This window comes from Podarcis cretensis (assembly GCF_951804945.1).
Source record: "Podarcis cretensis genome assembly, chromosome: 7".
NCBI classification, from domain to species: Eukaryota; Metazoa; Chordata; class Lepidosauria; order Squamata; family Lacertidae; genus Podarcis; species Podarcis cretensis.
In genome coordinates this window covers 49,675,951-49,700,705 of record NC_137176.1, presented here as the reverse complement: position 1 = coordinate 49,700,705, position 24,755 = coordinate 49,675,951, and the positions used below count along the sequence as shown (strand labels likewise).

Genomic DNA, 24,755 nt, shown 5'->3' with positions numbered 1-24,755 from the left:
TATGGGCACAGACTTCAGTGTGCAGTCCCTGAAATCCCAGCCTAGGAAACTGTAGTGCCTCCATTTTTCCTTTCATTTGATCCCACCGGCGACCTAAATAAAGTGCATGACTCACTCTAATTGAAAGAGCCTAACGTATGCTAATTGGCTGAGACTGAAGATGAGTCCCCCCCCCCCCCCGGTTCTCAGAACTCTGAACATTTTCAATTTACAATGTTTAATAGAAGCTTTTCCTATTGTGAGGTGTTACAAATCACACTATCATCCACAATTAACTAAAGCGATGTTATTGGCTCAGTTTTTGGTCAAAACAGAAGAGTAAACGAATACATTCCAATTAAACCTCTATTTTATTAATGTCTCCCACTGACTAAGTGAGAGGTATGCACATTTCCAAACAGCATTTAATTTGGAAGGCAGGGTGTCTCTGATTCATTCTCTGGCAGTTATTCCATTATAAATGCCGCTCTCATTTTGGGCTCTTTTGTGGTTTTCCCATTATTTTTGTTGTGTGAGATTTCCTTCTCTTCACGGCTCCCCCCACCCCCACCTCTTCTATTTAAGGAAGAAAGTAGCCTTTGTTACCAAACCTACCCAAACCTTCAGGGTCAAAAACTGGGAGACGTGATTCAGCGGCTTAATCACAAGAGTTTTTACAAGGTTGAAATCCAAGTAAAAAGTGAGAGAGGCACTGTTCCAATCATAAATTAACATGAAGAGGGAATAAACCGTTCTCCCCCCCCTTCCCCACCTCTTTACTCTGAGGGGCTGGCTGTAATTTTTTTGCATTTCACATGAAAAGTATATGCCTCATTCAAGAAAAAAAGGGGGCTGTGTTTTATTTCATTGTTTTGCAACAGGGAAAGTGCTCTCATGGTTGGCCTCCAAATGATCTTAGTTCAGTCTAAATGTCAGTGCTCATGAATGTGCCTGTTTGGATTTTCTGTCATCCCTGCTAATTGTGCATAACAGGGTCAGTATTTGGCACCAGGATGAGAAAATGTGGCCAGCACCATTTTGTGCAGCTGTCAGATGTTCTTTAGCTGACTAGTATAAGGACTAGGGGAAAGAGGGTGGGGGTGGGGTGGGGATGGAAGCTCAGAGATCTGTGGAATTCCTAACAACATAATTTAACTACCTGTCAACTTCTTCTCACTATAGTAGAGATACTGCTGGAACCACTGAAATGGTTTTCACACACATAGCTCTTTCTGCACACGACAAAATAGGATTTGCAGGGAAAACAAGGAGCCTTGCTATACATTCCTCTTAATGCCATGATGAGCAATTGGCACCAATAAGACCTTTTCTTCTGAATACTAATTTACACTTGGGGATGGGCAATTTCCCCCCACCAATACCATAGCTACAGAGGGAAGGCTTAACACCTGCCCCCTCACATGCTGTGTAGCGGAAGACAATCACCACTTTCCCATGCTTGCTTTTTAATTTTTTTCATAACATGATTCCTAATCATGTGGTTAATGTAATGTATATTTAGCCCATCTTTCTGCCTTCTTCTTCTTCTTCTTCTTCTTCTTCTTCTTCTTCTTCTTCTTCTTCTCTGTGTGTATTTCAAAGCCCACCTGGAATTTGAATGAAACATTTTTCATGTGCATATATCCGTGAAGGAAATGACAGTATGTTGGAAAGAGTCCTACTGCCTGCTTTTGCCTGTGAAATGCTACAGATAATTAACTTCCAGATGGGTAGCTATCTTTGTCTGTTGCACCAAAACCAGCAAAGAGTCTCCTAGCACCTTAAAGACTAACACATGTCTTAGGCAAGCATTAGAGGCCACTTCATGATAGACAGGAAGCATTGTCCTCAGCTGGCAAGGGGTATAGAGGAGGAAAATGGTAAAAGGTAGGGTTAGATTTAACTCATATTCTCTAAATATCCCATAGGGTTGGGTGTGTTTGTGTGCGCTCCTTTCTCTGACTTCATTTCTAAGCCCCATGAAATCAGAGAAAAAAATATGTCATGGCCTAAAATTGCAAATCTCTGCTCACCTGGTGAGGCATCACTGTTCTACTCCCAGATCATTCAGGTCAGAGGATGTGGTCTTACTGACTCCCTCCAGCTTTCCCTGAATGAGTCTTAACAAACACTGTTTGCTGTGAGCTCTCCATGGTGCTGACAAAATGCTTTTTGCCCTGCCTTGATCTACCGGACATGACTGGACTAATGGACTTGCCTTGCCATGACTCTACTCTTCAGAATGCAACCTCCACCCCACCTGTAAATGCCCCAATATAAATCTAGCCTCCCCTGATACCCTAAAGTGGGAGAAGACAGAACACCATCCTATCAAAATCCCTACTCCAAATCCCCCCCAAATGTAATTCAGTGAATTCTTCTAATTCAGTGAAGTCTTCTCATTTAGCTCTGAAACAGATCTTTGTTAGGTTTCAAACTGCTCTTACTGGCAAGCAAAATTAATTCAGTGACAAAACTGTCTCTAGTGCTGGCTTTTATCAGGAAATAGCCCTCTTTTTGATTTACACCTTGTCTTTAAAAATCCTTTCAATATCATGTTCTGTTCGCTTTAAGGAGCTATCTGTGGATTCTGCTGAATTAAAATTGAATCCTCTTCCCCTTTGTGGTCTATTCATATCTGCCCTGAAAGCAGAGTAGGAAAGTTGCAACCAGCAATGTCAATAGGACCCTATAAAGATTAATGGGGTACCTGCCAAGCAACAAGGACTCTGAGTGATTCCAAGGATTCCAAAGACTCAAAAAATCAATTTTGCTGAAAACGTCCTTGCTTAATTTAATACCTGATAGTATTTGACATCCCTCTGGTCTAGTGTGAACAGCAAATGAGCATGAGGATGTGGTTTTTCTCTATGTTACTGCCATACTTACAAAGTAAAATAAATACACAGAGCAGTCAGGTGCTGAATTTCCATGTTTCAAAACAAAATTAAGATTTTCTTCATGACTATTTTTAAAAATGTTCCAAACAAATGGAGATAATCTAATTATTGAAGCTTATTGAAGATGAATAGAGAACTGAGTAGCTTAGTAAATCTTGCATATATTGTACTGGTTTGTCTACTGATCTTCTATAACATTCAAGAACTAATTGAAGTGGCTGAAAATTTGGATCTAATGAATTTGGGTGCTAGCTGACATGATTCTGTCTTTGTTACACTGTTGTTGTTTTTTACAATAAATTCTAGCTCATGCTTGAGGCTCAAATAGGATAAGACAAAATCTTTCTTCTGATGATGTCAGAGGTATTAAAATTCTGTTTTTAGTGAAGATTTCTGCATGTCCTAATTACAGGTTGGAAATAACTACTGCTACTTCTATCACCCTGAAAAGGCCATAATGATGGCATGCATGCTTGAATTGAATTTTTAAGCAGAGCTAATACAAAAAGAGACACAATTAAATAGATTTAAAGATTACTTGATCTAAGCACAGGGATTTAGTGATGCCTTTCCAAATATTTAAAAAACCTCTCTGACATGGAGCAAGAGAATGGAAACTTGGAAAAAGAAAAAGAGAAGAATGAGCATGGAATCTAAGTAGATTGGTGAATTGAACTAATGTTTTAATAAATAGATGGTTTTCTGTAGTTAGCAATCACTTAAGTGAAAGATAAAGTCTCTGAACTGCTGGGTAATGCACTGAGTATAGATCAGGAAACCCTGAGTTTCCTTCCAGCCAATGTCCTGGACAAAGAATCATAACGGCATTGATTCTAACTAGGCTGTTGTAAACTGAAGGGTTCCTCCCATTCACTGATGGGTTGAAGATCCAGTTGAGGACCCTGTTGGCAGAATGAGCAAGGCAATTTTTGGCAATTCCCACTCCCACTACAGTTTTCTCCACTGTTCCAAAGAATCTCCTAGTTCTCCAAATCAGATTTTCAGGAGGCAAAAGGTTCTGAAGGAAGGGAGGGGTGATCATTGAAAGTTGTCTCCTCCCTTCTCTTCACCCAATGTATTTTGTTGCCAGTGGAATCCCAGCTAATAAAAATTGTTGTGGAAGGGTTAGGCATTAGGATTATATAGTGAAGACAAATATTTTGATTACTCACTGGTCCTAACACTTCTTTCCACATAAAAAGTAAAGATTTATTGTGAACATTTTGCAACGTAACTTTTGGACAGCTGAATGAGGTAAGATTGCTGAATGGGCTAATGAAGACTGAATGCATTTGTACCAATCATCATCATCCTCAGAAGTACTGGTTTTGACTTAAGGAGGCAGGAATCCTGATTAATGGATTTTCCAAAACACATTATTTTGCTCCACAATACTTAGTCTGTGGCAGCAGAAATTACAATACATGTTAGTCTAAATAGTCAGAATGTATTCAATGTGGCCTTGAAGGCTTCGTCCCACTGCCTGCATATAAATAAGGTTATTTTTATTTTTATTTTTTCTGCTTTGTTTTATTCCTAGCATGCAGTCATTTGTCTCTTGGTAGAATTTTCACAGCTCCATGTCCAAAACAGATATCCTACAATGAAACATCACACCGACACACAAAATTAATTCGTGAAATTTTCACAGAAAGGTTACATCATCAAACACTATATATTTCTGGAAGAAGAAATAAAATGGCATATTTTGTCAAAGCCTGGTTTCTCTAAACTGGATTGTTTGGACTGTGTGAAAATGTACTTTGGTTTAATATGGTAAAGGGAAGATATTTTGTCTTTGCTTAAAAATTAATATGTCACCTTCCAAGACAAAACTCTCACAAAGCAGCTTATAAATATAATGTAAATATTTTTTACTAAAATGCTGTTGCACTCAGGTCCTGCTTTGGGGCTTTCCCTAGGCATCTGGTTGATCACTGTGAAAAAAGAATGCTAGATTTCATGGGCTATCAGTCTGATGAACCAGCCTCTTCTTATATTCTTAAGTACATTTAAGTTATTTGTATATTTGTACAACAAAATTATACAGTTTGCTCAAATGGAACCCCTTTCACAAAGCTTGCCATGCATTCACTAAATGAGGAGGAGCAGGACATTCATAGAAGCTTCTATCATGCACTCAAATCAACACATGGGTGCACCTGTCATATAACTTGCTTGTAAGAAGAAGTGCTCATTGTTGGTTCAAACTGGAATCTGACAAAGATCCACCCCCCCCAAAAAAAAAAAAATTAGAAGCCATCATTTTTTGTAGAAACTTTGTAGAAAGACTTTTTGTAAAGACAAACGTCTTATAGGTGATCTATTGTTGTTTGGAGTTTATAGTTGCATGTTGAAGTTCCCCAGAACAAGAAGCCTAGGAGCAGTGGTGGAGCTTCATGCTCCGGCACCAGGGGGTGGAGAGCAGGCAGGGGCCAGGGCTGGCATGTGTCCTGGGGGTGGGGCATGCTGCCCTCAGGGGCGTGGTGCCCATCACGGCTGCCCTCCACCCACGCTTCAAGTCTGCCCTGATGCTACACCCAGTACATAGGTGACCTACTCTGCTCACACATCCAGGTCATCCCCAGGTTGAATGAGGGGCTGGCACACAGAGCAGTTCCTAACTGCCTGTGCCATGTTCCTCTTACCCAGCTTGCCCATGCTGCATACCTCGTCTTGCCCAGAATCACTGCAATTGTAGTCCGTCCCCCCCTGCTCTCCCCAGCTCCTCTCTTTCCAGGCACATCATATATCCCTTAATTTATAAAACAATAAAAAAAACCAAATTTAAAATGCACAAGTTAAAAAGTTTTTTAAAAAAACATTTTAATCAATTAGAGCAATAATAACAGCAACAGAAGCCACCAACCTGCTCCTGCCAAAGAGTCTGTTCAGCCAGCATACATCCAGAATTTCCCGGACATTTCGTTTTTCAACAGCTTTTCTGTAAGGATTTTCACTTTTTGAAATATGGCAACCCATATTTCAACCGTAGCTGGAGTCAGTCCGGGTCTTGCCCTCCCCTCCAGGTCAGGTGTCATGGGAATGTCATGCAAGCCACACCTGAAGTGTCTTCTACTAATCAACTATTAGAGGTGCCTTATCCTCTTTTTCATCTGGCCCTATTTAAAGGAGCTTTGCAACTGGGATGAGAAACCTTTGGCTCTCCAGATGTTTTTGAACTACAACTCCCATCAGTCCCAGCCAACATAGTTAATGTTCAAGGATTATTGAAGTTGTAGTCCAACAATGTCTGAGAAGCCTCCTGCTGTTCATGGATACCAGAACCCTATTATACTCAGGGCCTGGCAAGCACAACCATTCCATGGATGTTTGAAATTTACCCTGGCCCATTCTCTTTACATAGGGTGAGGGGGTACTTGGCTTGAAAAGGGAAGCCATTAGTTTGAGCTCTATGCCACTTGGTGCCCTTCAAATTATTTTTGCTAATTTTTTATTTCTGTGTCACACAGGGATGAGCAAAATATGTGCAGACAACTGAAAGAATGAGAGGCAGCAGGGAGGGAAGATGACAGCTTTAAAAGGATTAGAAACAAAGCACTGCAAATATGGAAACATAAAGAGTCTGAAATGGGGGTGGGAGTACAGAGAGAACACACATTCCACATTAAATTTGAATCTGCTTTGCAGAAGGATTAAATGCTCACTGTGGACTAGGAGAGAATCCATTTCTAATGGTGAATTTATATCAGTCCACAGGGAACCCTATCAAGGCACAGCTGACTAATGAGTATCATTTTCAGTTGATTTCATTAGTATTTAAGTTATAGCATGAAGCACATTCCCTTGGGTGCCTGAAAGTTAGTGATTTACATATATTCAGTGAGAAGATTTTGGTTCTGCTAATGTAAAAGTGATTTGTTAGCTGAGTGAAGATTTTCTTTTCATCTGCCTCACCTAAGTCCACCGATTCAGAAAAATAAATATTAACTATTCATATATGTTCTATCCCATTATAGCTGTGAATTAAAGTTAAAGTCAAAATTATGCTACCAGACATGGCATTCCCTTGTGTATGATTCACAGCTTCTGTGCAAAGGGAGGTTTGCAACACTGTATTTATTGCAGAAAGCCTCAATGCAATAGATCTTTTTAAACAGAGTGTCCTTAAAGCACTATGTTATAAAACCACCTACAGAGGGAATTGTCAGTGTATAAAATAACCAAGGGAAAAACGGGGGTTGGACGCTGCAAATTAGCATTTGTGTTACAAAGAAAGAGTTTGGTATTCAGTTAGCACAGCTTTATTTTAAATCTGGCCAAGCCGATCAAAACCAACAATACAAGTGTCACATCAAATGCAAGCATATGTTGCCTACCCATCTTCTTCAATGCTAACCATCAAATTAAAACTGCTTTCTCTTTACCTGGAGGGTGTTTTTCCCTGTTACATTTTCAAGCCACAGAAATGCTCTTGGAAATCATTTCTCCCAAAGGGGGAGCCATGGATATGGCTGCTTCTAACGAAGACTTTGTATGCATGGTATATGTAGTGCTTCAGCTATGCCCACTTCTCGCTTGGAAACAAAAACATGTATATCTCTCTCTTTCTTTTGACTACTTGGTGTATTACTTACACAAAGGAGGCCTCAACCTCCCAGGGAGGTGAGACTGTAGAAGAGCAAGTTAAGAGCAAAAGGGTTTTGTTTTTTCCTCCTTCTGCACTCAAGCACCAGGGAAGGCTGCCAGACAGAAAACTGTTGGACTGTTTTACTGGGTACCAATGTGCTTTCGAGTGGGGCAACTGGCTGACTCTTCAGAGAGTGGTGGTCCTAAATCCTAATCTAGGGAAGCTGCCTTAACACTCAGGGAGATGTTTCTGTTGGGTGTTAGATGTTGTAGTCCTTAATCTCTAATAAAAGCTGTTAACTAAACATCCTAGTGATTGTGGCCATTTGTGCAAGACAAGAGGTAAGGTAAAGGGACCCCTGACCATTAGGTCCAGTCGTGGCCGACTCTGGGGTTGCGGTGATCATGTCGCTTTATTGGCCAAGGGAGCCGGCGTACAGCTTCCAGGTCATGTGGCCAGCATGACTAAGCCGCTTCTGGCAAACCAGAGCAGCGCGCGGAAACGCCGTTTACCTTCCCACCTATTTATCTACTTGCACTTTGACGTGCTTTCAAACTGCTAGGTTGGCAGCAGCAGGGACCGAGCAACGGGAGCTCACCCTGTCATGGGCATTCGAACTGCTGACCTTCTGATCAGCAAGTCCTAGGCTCTGTGGTTTAACCCACAGCGCCACCCACGTCCCATAGCAAGACAAGAAAGTTGTTGGAAATGGACACATGGCCCTGGCAGGCAGAAGGTGCCAGGTTCAATCCCTGTCATCTCTGGGTAGGGCTGGTAGACGGTGCCTAAAATCCTGGAACGTGACTGTCATTCAGTGCAGCTCATGATGAGATAGATGGACCAATGGTCAAACTTCATATAAGGAAGCTTCCCATGATGGAAAAGTATTGATGCATGTTAGGCCAACCCTGAAATAAGCATCTCTCCCCAACTTCATAGGTTTATTTCTTCTTTTCCGTACTCTTAGCTCCCTGCCGCTCAAAATGGTATGCATTCTGTTGACATTGGGCCACACAGAGAGAGAAATATTTTGTACATTACTAAATGAGTAACAGTGAAGCAAATAAGATTCATTTACACTGTAATTTACAATAAGCCTTTGCCTCCCCCCCCCCTTGAAGTGAACAAAAGCTTGATTGTCATTGTATGCACCACTCAGGTTTGTCATTGTTTGTTTTACTCCTTACTTCGAACCTTACAATGTCGTTCTCCTCGATGCTGGAGAAGTACATGTTGTGGTACATTTTACAGATAATTCTCTTTTATGAAGACCTTTGTTCGTTTATTGTTAAATGAATATGCAATAAAGGCCATTCAGCTTACAGCACAGTGAGTGGTTGGTCTTTGCACATGGAAAAATTATAACAAAGCTTATTTTTTCATCAAAAAACCCCCACAAAAAAACGTACTGTATATAACATAGCAGGTGCAGTTTGAGAAAATTTTGTTCAGCTTTCTACAGATTTTTTCCTTTTCATATAGGCAAACCACAATAATATTAGAGCAGCTTATTAATAGCTCCATCCAAACTAGCACACACATCCACTTTATGCCAGGAATTGAGAATTTCTAGCTCTCCATTTGTTGTAGGATTCAAACACACATCAGCCCCAGGCAACATGGTCAATGGCCACAGACAATGGGAGTTAATAGCCCAACAACATGTGTCTTGTATGCCTCTTTACAGCAATTCCTGCAGCCAAGCTGGTGCCAACCATCTTGCTCTGCTTTCCTTTGTACCACATCAGGGAGGCTGAGGGTCTTGTCATCTGGGCAGCCCAGGACCTCAATACACACTGCCCAGGCTTGCGCCCCAGGGAGGACACTTCAGTGTTGCTAATGCAGCAAAAACTACATGGGAGGGAGCAATTATGAGCAATTCTCCAGCAGTTTGACTACCCCCAGAGGCACACACCTTTGTCTCTGGAGACAATTGGATGCCAGCAACTAAGATTGGCCTGCCTCAGTCCTGTTACACAGGTATATAATGATCAAGGCTGCATTCAGGTGGCACTTTCCTGACATATAAATTTCCATATTTTCCAATGTAAAATCCACTTCTGGAAACCTAGTGGTATGTCAGGGAGAATTCGGAGGAGCAAGTGATAGAAGAGGTGGAGCAGGGGCTCAGGGATGCTGTGGAGCTCTTCAACCACCCAGAGACAGAGGAAGTGGAAGAGAGGGCAGAGATTAGCCAGGAGGAGGAAGGGCTCAGGGATTCTGCAGAGCCCTTCAACTGCCCAAAAGCTTGGGAAGGAAGGTCAGACTCTGGAAGAGAGGGGGCTTTCAAATCAGCACAGACAAGGAGAGAAATGAAACGTAAGGATCAAAGACATCTCACTTGATTCCCATGCCTACTTTGTTGGTGCAGGAATCGAAGGAAGCCACTCCCCGAATCTGACCCAACGGGTCTGGACGCGTAATCCTGTACTGTACCTGTTTCTTGTACATATGTAATAAAGACTGTAAATACAGAGCTGACTGTGCTGGGGTGTTAATGTGAAGGGGAGACACCACCTTTACACGGTATCTACTAGAAGTTTATAACTCATTTCCATGTTAACCATTTCCAGAAAATAATCCATTTCCAACCCTGGAAACCTGGAACATTGTGGGTGCTGTGTGTTGTAAGTTTCCTGCAGCTTATTTAATTATTTGATGTATTTATATCCCACCTTTCTTTCAAGTTGTCATAGATTGCACCTCCACTGCTCACATAGTTTTGGGTGGGATTTTGACATGTTACTGTGTGATCAACAGAAGAAGCATGCATGTGCAGAAAGGGTGGGGGAGTGGTGACATGTACAAACACATTTCTCATTGGGTCACACCACAGCCACTAGTGTGAATGAATTTTAGTGCAGCATGCTGCTATATAAATCAAAAGGCTAGAGTTCCATAATGCAAAGGGTAGTGCTATGTAAAACAAATGTTAGAAATTGACACAAAAGTGATAGCATTGTAAACAATAAAGTTAAAAGACGAAATTCTATGTATGTATGCAGTCCTGGGGATGCTTGAGGGATGCAATTTTTTGAGAATGCTAAAATGGATTGACCTGATCTGCAGCCCTGGGACTAATATGTGGCTTGAAAAGCAGTTGTCCACTGGCTTCTGCACTTCTGAATGTTCCAATGAAGTTCTTGGCTTTAAAAAAAAGATCATATTTTTGTTTTTAAATGTGTATGTGAAAGAAATTACATTTTGAAAAGTGCATTTTGAGAGAAAAGATATTTAAAATATGCGTTTAAATGAATCGTTAAATACAGTTTTCATTAAATCCGTCTTTGGAAAAATAGGTTAATTCAGAAACAGAATGTAATGAAGACATGTGATACTAATATAGACCAGAAATAGACTGATATGCCCACTCCTAAAATGACCACAGGAGATGAAGAAGAAGAAGTAATAGGCAGGTAGCTTTCATTCAGGTAATTGACATTAGGCAGGGAACACAGAATCTAGAACTCCTTAATTTTTTTTGGATAATGTAATCAATTCAAGACCAGTACATAGGATTTTTCTTATCATTCCAGTGGGATTCAAATTGCATCTAATGTGGGCAGAAGTTCTTTTCATGTGCTTTTCTCTTCATTTAGGTTTGTGGCATCTCTTGCTGAGAATGCAATCCAGACAACTAAGTGAGAAAAAAACATACTTTTTTCATTTTTTCTTTCTTTCTTATTTTAAGTGCTAGGGGATCTAATGGTAAGGCAAACAATTTGGCTGACAATATACATCACTGTCACATGCCTTTTGTTATCAACATTTTTGATAAATTCCAATTGGTGTGAATTCTTGCTTCTAAATATGAATAAATGGCTTGAATCCATTGTCTATAAGCCACTGCAAAAATAAGTTTTAAGTGTTACCAAAAAGGAAAGGTCCTTCTGAATTATCAAAGGCCTTTTCTGTATCCATAACTATCAACAGGGTCTCCTCTAAAATTCTGAATTTATAATTTGTGGTATGTAATACTTTTCTTCTACCATCTCTTTTTCTCCTTTATAATAAACCCATGTTTGATCTTGGTATATCTCTTTATACAAGACACTGTTTAACTTCCTTGTTAAGACAGTAGTAAATATATTGTAATGAGTATTTAAAAGTGATATGGGTCTATAAGAAGATGCTAATGTCGAATCTTCAGCAACTATTTTTCAGTCTGGATCTCACTAACTTTCATTGAAGGGAGTTACTAAAAAGTTTGAAGTTTTTATAGTGCATTGATGTTAAGCCATCAGGACTTGGTGCATAATTTTCCATTAAAGCCTAAATAGCTTCCAATATTCCATTGCCTAAAACAAGTTTTTCCAATAATTGCTTGTCTTCCTCAGTTTCAGAATTTTCATTTTATATAAATACTTTGTTATTTTTTCTATTTGTGGGTTGATTTATATAATTTAGAATAGGGTTTTTAAAAGTCTTCTGTAATCTCCTCAGGAAATTTAGAAATATCACACACACACACACACACACACCCCTCATTATCGGGGAATTTGCTTCATCTGTTCCGTTTCTTTAAGTGATATACAATTCAAATGTCCTTTGTCTATTTAAGTTAATTGACTGGCATAATTTGTGTGTTTCCAAAACTTCTAATTGTGGGTTTTTTTATTATCATTGATGTTACCTTGTTTTGTTGTATTTTATTAATTTCCAGGGTAAGTTCAGTTTTCTGTTTTTCCCATTATTATTTTTTGTGATGTTCTTATCAAGAGTTTACAGAGCTTACCCCTCTTTACACTTAAGACAAACATAGATTGATTTTCTTAGATACATTCATTTTAACATCTATTTTATACTCGTTATTTATTTTCTTGTAGTGTTTCTGAACAAGATTGTTTACAAATGGACTCAGGCAATCTTCAAATAATAATAAATTGCAATCTTCTAGCACCAGTTACCTCTCCCTTTTTTTATAACTATTGCAAGAAAGACAGATGAGTTCTGAGTGGCTTCATCAGCAAAAATCCACGCAAAATCACCACAGCAACCTCTAGATGTCTCATCCTTCAGTGGATCTCCACTGGACACATGAACCACACAGCTAGATGCAATCCCAGCAGTGGTGGTCATGTGAGGCATTTACAATGAACAGTAGTGAGCAGGGATGTCAGAGAACTCTGATGGAAATGAGAGCATAAATTGCCAATATTGGTTTATTTATCCAATATCCAGAACAGAAATCAATCCAGTAAATATGATCAGCATTCATTGCTGCCATTTTTAGTCCACAAACAATATATAATTGACGAACTTCCCATGCCATTAGAATTGCATTTCATCTGCGTTGAAATGAATGGTGTGGAATAACATAATAATTTATTTAATTATGTAAAATTCTGCCATAGCAGGCAGCAAGTCAAAGAACATAGTTTTTGATGCAGGCCAGAGTGCGGTGGAATGGACAGGGCTGCATGCAATGAACACAAACCAATGCCTTTCTACACCAATCGTAGCATGGCTGTGATGCAAAGGTGGCTGATATGATAATCAAACCACAGTGTAAAGTATTATAATATTTAACAGATTTGGGTAAAGAAATATTTACATGCTTTTATGCTCTTTCATTGAATGCATTCCACAGCTTGAACGAAATAGCAGATGTGCCTCCTTCACGGACCACTAGCAAATATTAGTAAATGATACTCAGTCTGAGGCTTTCACTTTAAATCATTGGTAATAGTGTTCTGCAGTCTTTTCTTCACAGTAGCAAGTGACTTTAAAAAAAAAGGTGCTATATTTTATATTGTGAAAGGAGGATTTGAAATGAAGAGCTCTTCTCTGTCTTCTGTGCTCAGAAACAGCCTTTTAAAGTGCTGGCCGCAGACATGATGGATTATTAGCTAAGTGCAAAGAAATGCCTTACTGTAGACTGTGGTGACCTTTGCCAGTGCTCTGGATTTGGTACCAATCATCTGCAATTAAAAAGAGCGTATGAGAAGAAAAGAAAGATTCACAGTTGTACAATGACCATTCTTTACTACCAAGAGGCTGTGGGAATCATTCATGTCAGAGCCAAAGCCAAAGAGCCTGCCTCTTCCCCCTACCCACAAAATATATAATATTTCCTAAAGATTTTTTTTATTTTTTTTGCAAAAACATTGAATGTGTTGACCCTAACCCTTCACCCCCAATCCATTCTGCAGGTGTTATAATGTAGGGCTCTGAGGGAAGCAGGACTGCCACTTCCCCCCCATTGTTGGTTAATGATTAGTGGCTGGAATATTTCCTGCCACAAGAACAGAAGAAAAGCCCTGTTGGATTAGACCAAAGGCATATCTCAGAATTCCCTGAGCCGATGCTCTCTGCATGTTGTGCACCACAGCTCACAGCAGCCCCAGAAAGCATGGCCACTGGTGAGGGTGGCTATGGTTCAAAACATCTGGAGGATACAGGTTGAGGAAGGTTGACTCATCTAGTCCAGCATTCTGTTCCCATAGTGGCCAACTGGATGCCTATGAGATGCCCCCAAATAGGACAAGAGCACAAGAGCACTCAAGTTCCTATGGGGTTGTAGGTAAGTTGCATGTAAGCAAAGAAACCCCAGAGATCTCTGGATCACAGATTTAAAGAAAAATAGCACTTGTCCTGCCTATAGGGATCCAAGTTTTTCACTCCAAAAGAACCACAGTTAGTGCACCAAACAAAATATACACATAGAGAAAAGATTGTAAGCAAAACAGATGCAAAAGAAATGAGTTCAGGAAAGAGCAGTGGAATGCTAATAGGAAAGTATTTTTTGTCAGTCATCCTTATTAGCTGAAATCTCTGTGTTTCTCTCGCATTTCATCATCTATTTCTATACTAAATATTAAATTTGAGCTGAAATTTGAAATGAAAAAGAGGGGAGAGGGTTTTTCCCATTATTTTCCCATCAGAGAGTTATTTGAAATGCCAATGTATGTGCATAAGTGATGTGTGAAGGTAGCCGCTAGGGAAAATGCCATCCAAGGAAACAGGTTTTCCCCCATAATATTCCTCCCACCCCCGCTGCATTTGAAAGTCAGAACAGTGGCTTGGCTTCAGCAATGTGTACTGGCACTCCCTCCCCACACCCAGCACATACCAGTGCTGATTCCACTGGCACAATTCTTATTATTATTTGGAGACTGATGAACAGTACAGCATGTCCTTAAAAAATTGGGAAGAAAGGCTATCTGTTTCTGCATAGCATGGGTTGTAAAGGCCTGGTGATTAACTGAGTAGAGTTATGTATTTATTTGCATGGTGAGATCTCTAAATGGGAAGCTCTCCCCCCAACTATAAAAATAAGTGGAGCTAAATTTTCCTATCCCTTCTCATACAAAGCAATGCATCTGTCTCTGACCTCCCAAAATTCATCACAGCCCGATGCAGCTAGGACTCTAGGCTACCTACACAAGGCCTGGCAATGTGAAGGGGGACTAAGAGACAGCAGCTTGCTCAAGGCTGTCCAGTATGCTCATGGCTGATGGCTATTTCAAAACTACCATCCTACCTGTGCAGCTGGGCTCAATTTTACTAAAATAGCATCTAGCTGTCAGTAGGTAAACTGCTTGTTTAATGAGGAGCACCACATTGATCTCCCAAGTGCCATCAGATATCCAGTTGCTGCCAAGAACAAATTCATGGATTTTAGCATCTATACAGCTATTGTTCAAAGAGACAAATATCCTTGGACTTTTGTCAGCTCCAACAATACCTCATAGTATACACATTTTGTGCAGTGCTTTATCTTGCCAGACACCAATAAGCATGCCCATTATATTGTAATTATAAGCTAATCGCTCATTGGCATCTAGTGAAGACATTTTTCATTTTAATGGTAATTCCAAGGATGACTACCATGTAATTTGTAGGCAAGAAACAACCACGCAATTACTCTGTTATTAACACAATAATTACCAAATGTGTCCAGGCTTTTTTTATTTTTGCATGCGTGTATCTTATGAAATTAAGACGCCCACACCTGCACACTGCATGGCAATTTGGTAGCTAGTCAGCCCATGTTTTTCAATACAATGACAGCCACTAATATTTCAGAGACAAGGTATCGTTCGGTACTCGGTACCAGAGAGCACAGAATCTAGCCGTATGTCTCAAACAATATCATGTTTTAAAAAGGGATTAGCAGCTGCAAAACCAGCATAAACTGAATGTAAATAGCGTAATGAAAGAAGCCAAATATGATTGTTCAGTTTGATTGATTTGATATACTTTATTGATGGGACTGTATCTCTGAAATTGCAAGATTAATTTCTTTGCAAAAACTTCTTTTACACTTATGGTCCCACACCATGTATATAAAAGTACAGAGCCAGTGCTTTTTGAGACTCAATTATTCTTCAAAAATTGGAGTATCTGCTCATGTGATGGCCAAGGAGCCAAACAGGGCATAGAACACCTTTATGGAACTTTGCTCTACATGAATTGCACCATAGAGGAGTGAAATAGCGACAACATTTGGAGGGAGGGGGGAGCTGCCATGTGATTCATCATATAGTCAAGTGAACTTTTGCTTTACTGCTCACCACCTACATCATTCAGAGAAAGAAGGGGGGAAGATACCAAGGCCTTGGATCTTCAAAATAAAAGCCTTGGGTGAAGTCATCTGTTCCAGGAATGAATTACTGCAGAGATGGGTGAGCTTTTTGAGACAGTTTCAAAGTCTCTAGCTGTCTTGCACTACAGATTTGTATCATATTGTGGCTGAGGCAAAGAATAATTGCTGTGCAAATATGACTCTCAGTTTCAGGTGTGGTATATACGTGTGTGTGTGTGTGTATCACACAAAAGAAAAGAAATCAGATGCTGTTATTTTCAGGGTCTACAAGCCGGAGTTCTACAAATTAAAATTGCACAGGCTGCATCTTCTGTCCAACACTGAGGATGCTGAGGGAATTGGATATTTGCAGATTCCAATATAAGTGGACCTGGTCTGCATCTTCTGGACTATCACGCAGATCTGTTCATAGCCGTCTGCCAGCTTTTGCAGTAACAGAATGTTCCAACACAGTTCTTGGCTGGAAAAAAACATATCACATATGTTTAGAAATGTTAATTTTGAGATTAAAAAAATACATTTAAGATATGTGTTTGAATACTATTGAAATTCAGTGGGCGATATCCAACAAAGTTGTTGCATTGGCTCGAGAATGGCTGCACAATGTAACTTTCCTTTCCTCTCATCTCCCTGTGCATATGTGTCCCTTAAAAAGGGTTTCTGCCAGCCCTCTGAAATCTGGGGCGGGCAGGGCAAATCAGCTACTGTAATGTTTAAAAGATTGCAGCCATGTGAGAGGAGCAATTTACTCAGGTCCTTACTATAAAATCAGTAGATGCTAAATTTTATGTTTTGAAGCACCAGGGCCTCCAAGACATATGGTGGGAATACAGAGCCAGCAGAGGGCTCTAACCCAGTAAAAAAAGAGTTATGAAGCAAAATGTGCAGGCATCCTTCTAGCCAATTTCATTGTAAGAAATGAGCCCACTTCCACTATTCTGTGTGTTTAGCTAATGAGTGAAGTCACAGCTACTGCTGAGGAGTGTACTAGAGAAAGCCGGAGTCACGTGTGGCCCCATTTTCTGCACCACACATTTAAAGCAGTATCATGCCACTTTAAACACTACCCCCCAAAGAATTCTGGGAAGTGTAGCTTGCTAAGGATACTGAAAAGTGTTAAGAAACCCATATTCCCCTCAGAGAGCTACAATTTGTAGAGTGGTTTAACAATCCAACCCCTCTTCCCAGGGAACTAGTTTAAATGGTGCCTTAGTAGCACCATAGTAGAAGAGAAAGTTACTTGGAACCATGAGAGATATTTAAAATATATGTCGGAGAGTCTTTAGAGCCAAGTCCCTTGCTGCTTCCCCATTTAAATTATATTCTAAGCCCAGACCCTTTCTATAGATATCTAGTGAGTCATAGACAGAGAGAACAGGCACAGCTTCACAAAATCCAGCCTCAAAATGCTATCTCAAATAGGAAGCACCAGTATCTCTGAATAAGTCCTTTTGGAAATGCAGCATAGTACTTCTGCATCTAAAAGCTGTCACCTACTTCCCTAATAGACTGCAAAACTCACATTTATTTGGAAGGGAAAGTATTAGGGATTCCCATAAAACTAATTTCCCTCTCAATTGGGTTTAAAAACTCATATTCAGTTCAAGGATGATTGGCTATTAGATTGTAGCTGAAGTTTCAAGGGAGAAATAGAATTTTAACTGTGCAGCTGGGTGGGTATTTGGAACTTTCACCTCTCCGTTTTTAATGCTCCCTTATTAGAAAGATGGGAAACGCTTTTCCATTGCTCTAATCTGGTAAACAGGAAGTGGCGGGAATAAATGGAAGAGAGAAGCCTGACTAGAAAGCTGACATAGGAGATGAGGGAAGTGTCACATTGTGCAAAGCAAATGACAAAAATGAACAGACCAACAACATTGCTGCTACAGCAGCAATCACAAACAAAAATTGGACCTTTCAAAGATTATTCACTAGAGAGGCAGAGTCCTCTGAAGTCTCCCAAGGCCACCCCAAACCATTTTGCTGTTGCAATTTACAGTTACTGACCCACACTTGCATGCATGAAAGGGTTAACCTGAGTTCGTTACCAATGTGGGTATGGCTTAGCAGGGACTCAGCAGCATCTTTTCCCACTTTCCCCACTTTTCCCCACTTTCTTTTTCATGCTTCCAGGAACAAGAAAAGGAAAGCATGTGCGTTAGCCAAAAATGGATGGGAAAATACATAATTACATACATGATTTTATTTGTATGCTGCCTTTCCATAGTTAAAACCATGCTCAAGGCAGCTTACAACATAAAAATACATAATTACAAGCACAGCAAAAGTAGTCACAAACAATAAATAAAGCATCAAAAAGCACACAACCAAATTAAACCATTTCCACATAAATCATAATAAGATATAAAATAAAGATACAAAAATGTAATATCAATAACAGTAGCGACCCCTGCCCCAACAAAGCCCCCTAAACAATACCCCAACCTAAGAGTTTGTTCTGCAGCCTCACCTTTTGATGCTGGAGTCAGTCAGGGCACCACCCTCTCAGGCCAGGTGGTAAAAGGGCTGCAGGGCAGAGAACAGATGTTTCCAGACTCTCAGCCAAGATAGTTATTAGGAGAAATTCATACTAAAATGCTGATGAATTTTGCAAATTGCTACAGAAATGGGAACTGAATTTAAGATTGGGGAAATGAGCAACTGGACCTAAATTGGCAGATCCTTCCAGCCACAGCGTTCTTTTTTTCTTTTTTCTTTTAAACATTTTTTTTATTAACGATCTCTTGGATTACAAAAGTACGTGCAATGTCTCTTTTTTCAAGTTACATTTTCTACAGATCAGTTTCATTTGTTGAGACATTAGTGTTACCTTAGGAAGAAAATGGGGAAAGAGGTGGAGGGGGGCATGGTGAGTGGGGGTGGGGTCGGGTGGCAATGCTTCTATTCTACTTAATGTATGTGTGGGGTTTTGTGTCAGCATCACTTCTGCGGGTTCTCTTTACTATTAGCTTGTGTTCCTTTGATGGTGAGAGAGGTTGGGGTTGGCCTAGGGTGTGGTTGTTTGTTTGTGATTGGCTGTGGTGAACTTTGTTTTCATGTGTGAGTGGGGTGTGGGTGTGTTTTTGAATCAGGTTAGCCATATTGATTTGTATGCTTTTGGTGGATTCTTGTCGTCGTCTTGTTGGGCTGTGTGTGTAATAAAGGGGAGAAGGCGTCTTGTTCTCTTTGTCCCTGTATTAGTTTCAGACACATTGAGAGATGCCAACCAGGCAAGAAATGAGTCAGGCTAGGTCAGAAATGAGGAGGAATTTCAGCTACCCTGGAACCAACTCAGGAAGATGGGAATGGGCAGTGGCAGGAGCCTCAAGGGGAATAGCCAGGGCAGGGAGATGCCTTTGGCCCCCACAGAATCTGCCATTTGAGCAGTCACCTCACTCTGCCCAGTAATATGGCTGGCACTGAGAAATTACTCCTCACCTCAAACTCTCTCCTGAAGAGATCCTTGCATAAGCTTTCCAGAAACTGAAATGCACCCCAAAAATTGGCTTTGGGGGTCAAGAGAACCCCCAGAACAGCACACAGGGGAAGGAGGGGGGAATTGTTCCATCTAGCAAGTGGCAATGCTCATACAGACATAACACTGAATTCCACCCATTTTTCCTACACAATGCACTCAACCATTTTTCCACATTCCCACAATTTCAGACAATTCTCTCCACCCAGCCAATTTCAACCATTTTGAATTTATGGAAATGGGTGGAAGGTTGTGTCCACTGGCAAGATTGATACCAACACCTCCTGCAGAAGATTGGATCCTATTAACTGGGACAGAATACTATTGATTAAATAGAAATGAGCTGGGGGAGTAAAGAGTATGAGGCCCCTCCTATTTCAGATCTGGGTCATTTAATAGTATCCTTTTGCAAGGGGGGAAAAATATTCCAGACGAACTGCTCCTTTCACATCACCTATAATTCAGAGTGGCATGGATAACAACAGGTCTGCTTGGTGGTTTTGCAGCTAGCAGATTGCCTACCCATATGTCCAGAATGAGATATTTCAGGGTGATTAATTGTTAGCTGGCAAATGTCAATACCCCCTGAAGCATATGTTGCAGACATACAGTCATTCCAAAGGTACCCATTAATTTCAGCTTAGTCGTGCTTAGAAAATTGCACAAATACTGGTGTTCATATTTTATAACATATCCAGAGGGTTTCACTGGAGCAGTAACTTAAATGCTAGCTGCTGGCAGCTTTTATTAAACATGTGAATTAGGAAAAGAGAGGAGACGGGTTGAATGCTCCACTGGAGGCTCTTGTTCACCAACAATCCAATGTACAAATCAGTTAAGGTGGAGTAGTTTGCTGAATTAGTCCCCAGTGGCCAACACTTAATTTCTAAATGGAGAAGCCTGCAAGTCATTGCCTGGTTCATGCTGCCCAATTTCTCTATGCAGTCATGGCCAGAGGCACACAGCCTCCTGGAAAAAGATTAGTATAAACGAGGCTGTCCATGTGGGGAGGCAGCAGCCATTTGCATGAACAGGGCTACACATTTGTCAGACATTGCAATCCCAGAGATGCACAGTAAGGATGAATAGATGTCCTTTCTTTTGTTGCTTTGTTCTGTGAATTTACTCTCCTCTGCGTTTTACCCTTCCTGAGTTCTGGTTGAACTAACAATTATTTAAAAAAAAAAAAAAACACAAGTTCTGGCATTGGAGCATGCAATGGATTGTCACAGCTTTCCCATTCTTTTGGTCCATGGTCATGTTTCCTCCCCCTCCCCACTCTGTATACTACCAATTCAAATGTGCACTTCTATGAAACACTGCAAAAAAGCAATCTTCATGTGATTGTGTGTGTGGTTGCATCAAATTCCTGTTGTGTAATGTTTTACAATGGGGGAATATGGTGTAGAAAGTGCGGAATTATGTGAGGAAAACATACTGTAAAAGCAAGTAACATAGAAACATAGGAAGTTGCCTTATACAGAGTCAGATCATTTGGTCCATCTAGCTCAATAATGTCTTCACTAGCTAACAAAGGCTTTCCAGGGTTTCAGGCAGAGATCATCACTGTACTTTTTTTGGTGCCTGCAAAAACATTTTTGTTTAAGTAAACCTACGAGGATATAGTGGTGTGCTTTAATCAGGTTATTAGCTTATTGTTGATTTTACTTCTTTTTTGTTTTTAACTGTTTTTACTAATAATTTCATTGCTTCGTTCTTTTTGTAAACTGCTTTGAGGTTATTGAAATAAAATAGAGAAAGTGGAGAAATGGAAGTTCTTTGTTTTTTCTTACAATCTTTCAATACTACAACTCAAGAAGTTCTGTGAAATTGGCTGACAGGAGATTCAGGAAAGAGAGAGAAAAGTACTTTTCCATACAACCAGTGCTTTTTTTCTGGGGGGACGCAGAGGTACTCATACCCCTAGACATTTTGTGAATCTAAGTTTGGCCTCATTGAGGGACAGTATTTCAATATAAGTAGGAGAATGAGAGTACTCCTAAACATTTTTTTTTAGAAAAAAATCACTGCATATAACACAAAATTAACTCTGCATCCTTATGCCCACTTCCCAGGAAAGCAATCCCAATGAACTCCGTAGGACTTACGTGTTCAGACCCAGATACCTCCCCCCTAAATAAATTCACACATGACTCAAATTTTAGTTTTGGTTTTTGACAAAATTTAGGCCACAACTTTATGGATTACAGAAGGTGAGTGGTTGCATAGGCTCTGGTTCGACTAGTTCCCTGCATTTTTGCAGGCAGTGCTGACCCAGGGCACCAGCATAGATCAGCCAAGGGTGAACACCCGAGAAGGTGAAAAGCCAGGAACAGACTATGTTCACCACCCAGATGCCCCCCTGGACTCAGGTACGAGCACAAACCCCTCTCAGGGGTTGACCAAACCAGATGAGTCCCTGGATTCCAGTAACGGAATACCCTTCACATAGGGATGGCAAGACCGCTCCCCCATCCCTATCACCTGAACCAGTGCCTATCCGCAACCTTACAAGTTGTGATGATTTGCTATGCAGCAGGCAAAACCCAAATGGCAACAGCCAATCAGCCAAGTGGGGAAATTCCTACCGTGCCCCTGTCCCAACAACAGACAACACACAACGGCATAGCAAGGTGAGGCGCACAAAGCCCTAAAATTAGGGAGAGGTGGGCAGGTGTTCCAATGCACAAGCCGAAAGAGGAAACTCTGGGTCATGTGCATGGGTAGAAATAGGTCCCTCGATCCGTTCGGACTGCAACCCAATGGTCAGATTGAACCCAACATCGAGGGACCTACCAATTAGGTGTTGTGGCAAACCAATCCAACCCACCCACAACACAGGAGGTCAGTCTCCAGGTCTCAATGCAACACGTGGCCTCTTTTAGGGAGGACATGATTTCTGAGTAAACTTGCATAGGATTGTGCTGCATGTTAATGAAGCTGGGGTTGATGGCTACTAGATTAGATGCCTTTAAAAGAAGAATAGAGTCACAGAGGATGCATCTATTAATATTTGCACACCATAATGGCTGGATGGAAACTCCAGATCAAACGCAGTTCACCACAGAAGGCCAGTTGGCAAAGTCAACAATAGGAGAGATGCCGCTTTCATGGCCTGTTTGTGGTGGTTGTTCTTTTGACTGGGGCTCACTCTTAGAAATAGGATGCTGGACTAGATTGACCTTTCCTTGTTGTGGTCCAGCTTCTGTTCTTAGTTGAGGGCAGCCTTGATGAAAGGCTGGCTGCAAAGAAGTAATTAAAGCTAGCTATTTACTGTCCAGGTAGCAATCTTTCAGAGTGTGATTTTATTTCTTTAACTGAAAAAGTTTTGCTTCTTAACAGTGACCTTTTGCATTTTACCTAGAGTGTATCATTCGCTCTTTATGGAAGGCTGATATCTCTGATATTTTTAAGGCTATTATTATTATTTTCGAAAATGCCAAGGCCTTTAGCTTTAAAAGGCACCTGCTGTGCATCTCCAGTAATAATGTTTCACATACTTTCTACTTGAATGCTGGAAATTCATGTTATGAGCTACAGGAAAATGGGAAACTACCAAATTTCTGTGAGTGGCCGTCGCTTGTCCTGTGATCATACCTGAGCTAGACTTCTGGAAGAACCCATTTACATTTGTCTCTCCCATTGAGCAAAGAGTTTGATCACTGTTGCTGCTTGCGCATGCTCTTATTGCTGATATGGCAGCCAGCCTTTACAGCATAAGTAAATAAAAGAACCTTGTGATGAAACAGACATTGTGATGCCTCTACTAAGCAACATGTGTAGAACAGACTGCCTCAGACTCTCCTTCATTGGAGGTTTTTAAACAGAGGTTAGATGGTCATCTCTCAAGGATTCTTTAGCTGTGACTCCTGCATTGCAGGGGATAGATTAGATGACCCTTGGGCTCCCTTCTAACCTTTCAATTCTATGATTCTATACATCTAGAAATGAACTCTGATGACTCAACTCGCTACTCAAATCCCTTTAAGTAGGATTTCGCAGCTTGTGATCCACTAAGCCAGATGCTGTGGCCTTCTAAGTTTTGGGCAAACTCTCCTCTCCATTTTGCTTTACTCATCAGGTAGCTAAACTCATGAGGACATTGAGTTGCCTGATAGTTTTTTACCACGCACTTGTGGCTAGATGTGTTCAGCTTGGCAGATCACAAGCTGTATAGGCTTGTCATATAGAAAGATATATTGATGGCTCCTTAATCACCGGGGTTAGAAACGTTTTCTTTTTCTTTTCTTTTCTTTTCTACAGCATTGATGGCTGCTAGGCCAACTGATAATAACATGACCGAGCTGCACGGAGTCCAGAATCTTATTTTAGAAACCATCCAACCATTTCAACCCACTTCCTTTAAACGGTCAGCGTGTCAGCAGAAACTGCACCCAAACCAGGAGACTTGGTCCAGATACCAAAATTGCTTATCCTTTCCTAGAAGGGCTGTGGTATTTCCTAAATGAATTTTTCCCCATTTCCTCCTTTAAACTTGTATTTACCAAATAATATTCAAGTCCGTTGTAATGGTTCTAGGGGGTTGCTCATGCGTAAGTTGCCGCCCCTCTTGGCTTGGTTGCCTGGTTGAACCCTTTCTGTCTGGACAGCCCTTCACTTCGTGGCTGTCTCAGTCGCTGGCAGAATCCGTCAGTGGGCGTTTCTTAAACTTCTTCCAGCAAAAAAGTTTTTTGAAGCCAAGTCTCCTCCTACTCTCCCTGTGCGGAGGTCTTCTGCACAGGGAGGGTGTGGGCAGCGGAGTACCCGTGCTCTCCCCACTAGTCTCCGGTGAAGAGTCCTGGAGCCTTTTCTCCGATTCTCCCATCTGCCCCCCTTCTCTCCTGGTGTTATGTTGATTTCCTTCCCCAGCAGATGGGCTGCCTCTCTCCCTGCTGGGAGGCTCTCCGGCATCGCTCTGGAGCCTTCCCTCCGCCTCTGGCTCTGATGGCAGTTCCCTGACACCCGTGTTTAAATATTTTCTTAACAATTTGCAAAAAAAAAAAAAAAAAGCATCTCAGAGGATTTGAGGACTCAGGGGTGGGGAATGATAAGTCCTGTTTAGTCTGACTGGCTTGGAAGGCTGCTTGATTTGGTGCTCTTTGGTCCTGGCATGGGCTACTTGCTGAACAGAAGGGTGTCTGGCACCATTCAGGTCACACACACACAGCTTCCCTTCATAGGAATGTGGTATTTGCCTTCCATCATGCCAACCTGGGTGATGGATTTGGTCTGGGGTGGCTTGGCCTATAGCAGCAGGCAAGA

The 24,755-nt window shown here is 41.0% G+C and overlaps 1 protein-coding gene across 4 annotated transcripts in view; it reads left to right on the top strand.

The window, feature by feature from the left end:
* The window catches only part of LOC307219492 (uncharacterized protein), an 82,882-nt gene extending 58,872 nt beyond the window's left edge, over nt 1-24,010 (top strand). For 2 of the 4 annotated variants that reach the window (XR_013840422.1, XM_079982777.1), the window contains exon 4: nt 23,757-24,010. Coding sequence is in view for 1 of the 4 variants with exons in the window: in XM_079982777.1 (XP_079838903.1) it covers nt 23,757-23,962 (206 nt within the window). In the remaining 3 variants the exon portion in view is untranslated. Of the gene's footprint in view, nt 1-10,043; nt 10,098-11,069; nt 11,460-23,756 lie in introns of those variants that run through there. The other 2 variants (XR_013840423.1, XR_013840424.1) reach the window with 2 other exon arrangements.
* Nucleotides 24,011-24,755: the final 745 nt, after the last annotated feature.